Consider the following 5,750-nt stretch of genomic DNA (forward strand, 5'->3'; position numbering starts at 1 on the left):
GGTGTTTTTAATTTCTTTTTATAAGACAGTGTTGTAATTTATTATTTTAACTGAAAACACAATGTTAACATTTGAATATAAACAAATTCAAAACTACTAAATGCTTTGTTTACAATTTGTTAAAAAGAAACCAGGTAGTTCGAATCAACTGAATAAATTAGCTTTGAAACTTGTATGTAAAATCTTTAGTAAAATACTTTACAGTTTGCCAAGAAATAAGATTTTTAATTAGTTTTAGGCTGATAGTTGGTTTTTTGAAATCTAAATCAGGATTAACAGCTTTTTAGAAATTTCAATTTTAAAACTGCAGATGTTTAATGATGCAGATGTTTAAATTTAAAGTTATTAAAATGCTAGTTTTTGTTATGCTATGTAAAATGTACGTAATGCTACGTAAAATGCGAATTTTTTTCTAGATAAAATTTTATACTGAATAAAAAATACACAGCGTGCTAACTGAATATATTGACATCTTTAATGCATGTAATTAATAAAATGTGACATTCTGCCACAGAAATTTTTTTTCGATAAGCTTTACAAAACAGGAAGAAAAAAAATTTCTTGAGAGTGTAAGCCTAACACTTTCTGATTATAACTCTTCCTGAACTCAGTTCTTGATTTGCCGTTAAAGAGTTAATCTAAAAAGATCATGCCTTTGCAAACAAGTTTAAAAGTTAAACCAATTAAACTTAATTGAACTTAGGCTAACATTGCAATAAAAATTTTAAAATATTTAAGTTGAATGTAACAAATAAAATAAAAAACTGAACACTATATCAATTAAGGGATGAATGAAAAAAGAAGGTAAGGGAAATATTGCTGTTAGCCAGTTTAATGAAACTGATAACAATACTGATGAAGCCTTACTACTATTGCATAAAACTTGCTATATACATATTGAATTCCAGATTATCTGCATTCTGGTTCCAGGTTGAAATTTTGTGCATATGAAAAAAACATTTTCTCACTACCAGAAACATCCTATCAATTGTATTTTTGGTGGTGAGAAAATTTAGACATTTATAAAATGTCAAAAAATGCAGATATCGATATAAAATTCAAATAATAAGTTATTCATATAAATGGAACAACAATTATTCAATTTAAAAATGCTTAAATACAAAGATATTTGTAGAAGTATTTCTTTTTGCCAATTTAAGCTTATCCAACAGTGTCACATCTAATTTGGTACATAATCAAGAATTAAGTAACGAAGACTAGACGAAGAAACTTATTTTGATACTTGATAAAATTTCTTCAATTCTTTGGTGTGTTTCTTAAATTATTGGGAGCACTGATAGTGAAATTCAAATAAAAATACAAAAAAATTCATTTATTTATATGACTAGTATTTCATATAAAATGCACAAAGTAATAAATATACTTAGTAAAAATAACAAAAAATGCAACATTTTTATATCACATGTCTGCATTACACAGAAATTTCGAGAAAAATCTCTATGGTGCTGGTCGACCTGGTTACATTACTTTACTATACTTCAAATGCAGTTTTTTCTTTTGGTACAGGATGATCTATTATTTTAATCAATGCACCAACTCCCAAAGAAAATAAATAGCTTATAATAACAGAGTCACAGAAACCTAAAGGTTTCGTCTCAAACGGCCATAGCCAGAGTCCTCTACGCATAGCATCACGCAAATGATGGGAGACAACTGCTACTAACATAAACCATCCTATTTTTTCTGCTGGTTTTTGTTCTATGTTATGCATGAGAATGATAAAACATGTTACTATTGAAACTAATAATGTTGTATTGTGAAAGGGTGGTCTTGAAGGCAGGCTTACTGCATCCTGAAATAAAGAAGGATGTTTATCAGAAAAGTTATCTCTTGCAAAAATTCAGGTTATTTAAAATCTAAAAATTTTTTAGCTAAGCAATATATATTTAGTGAGTAAGAATCTGGATATATCTTTCGTTGCTTCCACAACATGAAAAATACAGGGCAAACTTGCTCCGAACAGCAAATATATATTTTAAAGTGGTAGTTTATCAATTGTGATTCTTGGTTTAATAAATTCAATTTAGTAGATTTTTATCCACCATTATTTCTAAATAATTCATAGGTTTACTTAATTCACCACTTTATAGTACTTATGCCATGCTATACCTCTTAAAAAGCAAGCAAAAATAGTAAAATATTTGCGAAACTTACTTAGTAGTTATATACCGTTTTTTAAAATTATTTTGGCGTGTCTGGAGCAATTGGCATCTCTGGGCATGTAGTTTCAATTCTAAAGATACTAGTTGGGTTAAAATTTTGCATTCATGAAAAGTTAGAACAATTTTTAAAATTGAAACAGTTGTAGTATAGAAAGAACTTTATGGTGACTGAAAGCATAAAAGAATGTAGAAACTTAAAAAAAAAATCGAATATTTATTGCAATATAATTAGATTAAATCAAAATAAGTTAATCTTAAGGCTTCCATCTATTCAAAAGCAATGGTTAGATAATAAAAAGTGAGTGCACCATTTTTTTATTTTAAATAGAGGATAAATGCTACCATTTGATAAGCATACTTCGTTTTATAACTGTCGTTGAACAGTTGACCCAATTTTTAGGTTTACAACTACTAATGTTCTACTCCGTAGCCATGTAATTTTGGATCCAATCCAGAAGACAAGGGAACTCTTGGTTTAAGTATGGGGTTAAATTTGCTTTCGTAAAGGACTAACGTAAGCCTGACATAAAAGGACTTGACGGAACTAACCTGCATTTGTGTTACATGGAGAGGAAAACCTTCCACGGTTAGCCTGACAGCTGGGGAACTTTAACTCATGATCCGTCTACCACTAAGGATATTTTACGTCAGCACTGTGGTCTGCGCGAGTAGGCAATGAAATTCGTATAGACCCGTCATTGCTGGTATTCGAACCTAGTTCACCTCATTGGAAGGCGAATACTCTATCCCCTGAGCCGTGACGGCTCCAGCATATTTAGTTTAGTCTAAAACTTGATTTTTTAAAAAAATATTTGATCATCAATAATGAGTGAGAATTTCTCACCCTGTATATGTTTACTACAATATGCTACATACAGATAATTAGAAAAATATGCTACTATATTTCATTAAAAACAATAAAAAATCACAAATGGTAAAATTTATATTTAAACCATTGGCACATAGGATGTCAGATAGCATTAGTACACTATCAATAGGATAAATGGCAGGAGATAGTAACACAGGATTTAATCCGATAGAGGTTATGCTTCATTAAAGAGATAAATGTACAATTAAAGGTAGAATTAAAAATTGACAGTAAATTATTAAATGTTAAAAAATCACAAATTCATCATTTGTGATTTTTAGATGTTTTTAATTGCATTTTATATTCTGAGAAAGAATTACTCTTGTAATTTCAATATGTGCTACTAGATGTTCAGAATAAAGTGTACCATTTATCTTGTTTTTTATAACTAATATGAAAATGTTAGGTCAAGACATGGTTTAGTGTAAATATTGATAACATGAAAAATTTAAGACTTAATGTTAACTTTGATTATTCATATTATAATTTTTTTAAAATTTTTTATAAAACACTAAACATGTATTTAAGCGATACTAAACTAGATGCAATTAAATCTATCTTGGATATGGATTAAGCTCAAGCAGTTTAAATTTTAAAGGTATTGAAATAGTGGGATACGGAGGAAAAATTTCGTATTATAGTATTTTTTTTATTTTTGCAGTACATTTAAATTTATGGAAGAAATAATATGACTGAAAATAAGAAAAATGTAGAGTTGATTTAAAACCTATAAAAATTTATATTTACATTAAAAATAAAATGTTAGTTTTGAATGACTTTTATAATCAACTGTTCTAAATGAAGTAAAATAATAGATATTTTCATTTAAAAAAAAAAACAGCTCGTGTGAAGATACAGAAACTTTCCTGAACAGCAAATGAATGTGCTATCAAACTTGACGTTTTATAAGAAAACAATTGTGCCGATTTATTTCTGAAGACAATTTTATTTCTAAAGTAGTAATTGTATTCCATAACAATTTTACTTCTAAGGTAATAAATATTTAGTCAATCTATTAGTTTACACAAATATCAAACTAGGTTTAAAAATACAAAACTAAGGCAAATAATGTTATAGAGCACCAAAATATTTATAAAATACAGACAGCTGTTTCGGATGCTCAAAGGGCAACCTTCATCAGTGCAACACTGCCCTGATGAAAGTTGTCCTTTGAGCATCCAAAACAGCTGTCTGTATTCTATAAATATTTTTGTCAGGGCCGTCTTAATAGCATGCAGGGCCCCAGAGCACAGAAATGTTTTGGGCCCCTATAACGGGTCATACTACTTAAAATCGAACTAAAAAACTTCACATATATAAAATTATGCATTTTTAACACATGCAATAATTTGAACAAATTTAAATATATTTTGATTTCCACAAAAATCTGAATCCACATAAACTTCATTAGAACGTAGAAAAATTTATTTCAGTTGCCTTTCTAAGTATTCTTGGTGATAAACTACTCAAATTATTGTTGTTTGCAATATAATCAATCACTATTTGTAGAAAGAAAAACAAAATACACACTTTATACAACAGAATATAATTATTTAAAAAAATATATAATGCAATTTTGTTTATTCTTAGTGTTTTTAAATAAAATTTATAAAAAGTAAGATTCTCCAGGGCACCCCTGAGTGCCTGGAGCCCTCGGGCACTGCCCGGGTGTGCCTATGCATAAAGACGGTACTGATTTTTGTGCTCTTTAACGTTGTTTGCCTTAGTTTTGTATTTTAGCACAAAGGTCACCCACTTGTGTATTTAGGTTTAAAATTGTTTTTCAACTAACTTTTAAATTTAGTGATTTCGCCATCAAAAAATGATCTACATCAATAATTCCGGCAAAGAAACCGCATAAAAGGCTTTGCAATAAATGCGACAAACTGATCTTGTCATAACTTATGACAATTAACCAGCTAATTATTCCGATAGCAATATGTGTTAGATTATCTATAAAGCAATGCAAAGTGAGGTTTTTTTGGATCATTTCCATCTGGGACAAACTATCTCCGGATTTTGAGATAGAGAATAAAATAGCAATGAAAATAAATTGCTTACAGATGAAGTTAATGTACATTTTATAAAAATTTTAAAAACTCATATGCATATTAATGGTAAGAATAAAGGCATAAATCGATTATGCCGTATAAAATACAAATGAAAATATAAATGCATCACGATAATATATGCTAGAAGTTTTTGTTTTGGTGTACTTTACGTCATGCATGTTGTTGATATCGAAATTTAGTTTAGTTTATAGCTTCCTTTGCGCTCATGTTAGAGATTGTTCCTTACTGGTACAATCGATCCCAACGATTGAGTACGCCATCTGGGGTTGAAAGCGGTTCCATGTCTTGATCTTCCCCTTTCCTCAATCTTCTCTTCAGTTTTTCTTTTCTTAATATTTTTTATATTTAACTCTATCAAAATTTTTAAAATTTCTTTCCTTTAAGAACTATGTTAAATGTGGTTTTCAGTTACTTATAGTTTTTTAACTTGAAAGTTTTTAGTCTATTTGAAAATTGAAACAAAAACTAAGTTCATCTTCCAATATGTACACTAATTGACACCGAAGTAAAATAGTAATATGACCACAGTTAATTTCAGTTCTGAGTTTTAGGCAGTTTTATAAAATAAAGCAAAAAATTGTGTGCAGGCGTTAGGATTAGCTTCAGTGTTTCTTACAAGGTTTTAAA

General features: G+C 28.9%; 1 protein-coding gene across 1 annotated transcript; it reads right to left on the bottom strand.

Annotated features, from left to right (window-relative positions):
• Positions 1–1,318: 1,318 nt before the first annotated feature.
• Positions 1,319–5,284, bottom strand: LOC107449525 (transmembrane protein 267). The gene is made up of 2 exons (XM_016065080.3): positions 4,844–5,284; positions 1,319–1,813 (listed from the first exon to the last, which is right to left on the bottom strand). Exons 1-2 carry the CDS (start codon positions 5,129–5,131, stop codon positions 1,493–1,495), a joined length of 609 nt encoding a protein of 202 aa, XP_015920566.2. The 5' UTR covers positions 5,132–5,284; the 3' UTR covers positions 1,319–1,492.
• Between the last annotated feature and the right edge of the window lie 466 nt (positions 5,285–5,750).

Source organism: Parasteatoda tepidariorum, chromosome 9 (assembly GCF_043381705.1).
Source record: "Parasteatoda tepidariorum isolate YZ-2023 chromosome 9, CAS_Ptep_4.0, whole genome shotgun sequence".
In the NCBI taxonomy this organism is placed as follows: Eukaryota; Metazoa; Arthropoda; class Arachnida; order Araneae; family Theridiidae; genus Parasteatoda; species Parasteatoda tepidariorum.

Excerpts from the sequence above, each read along its gene's own strand:
- LOC107449525 (XM_016065080.3), bottom strand. The coding sequence starts at position 5,131 with ATGTACATTAACTTCATCTGTAAGCAATTTATTTTCATTGCTATTTTA. Across the intron at positions 1,814-4,843 it reads CGAAATCACTAAATTTAAAA|GATGCAGTAAGCCTGCCTTC; the intron begins GTTAGTTGAAAA and ends TCTTTATTTCAG.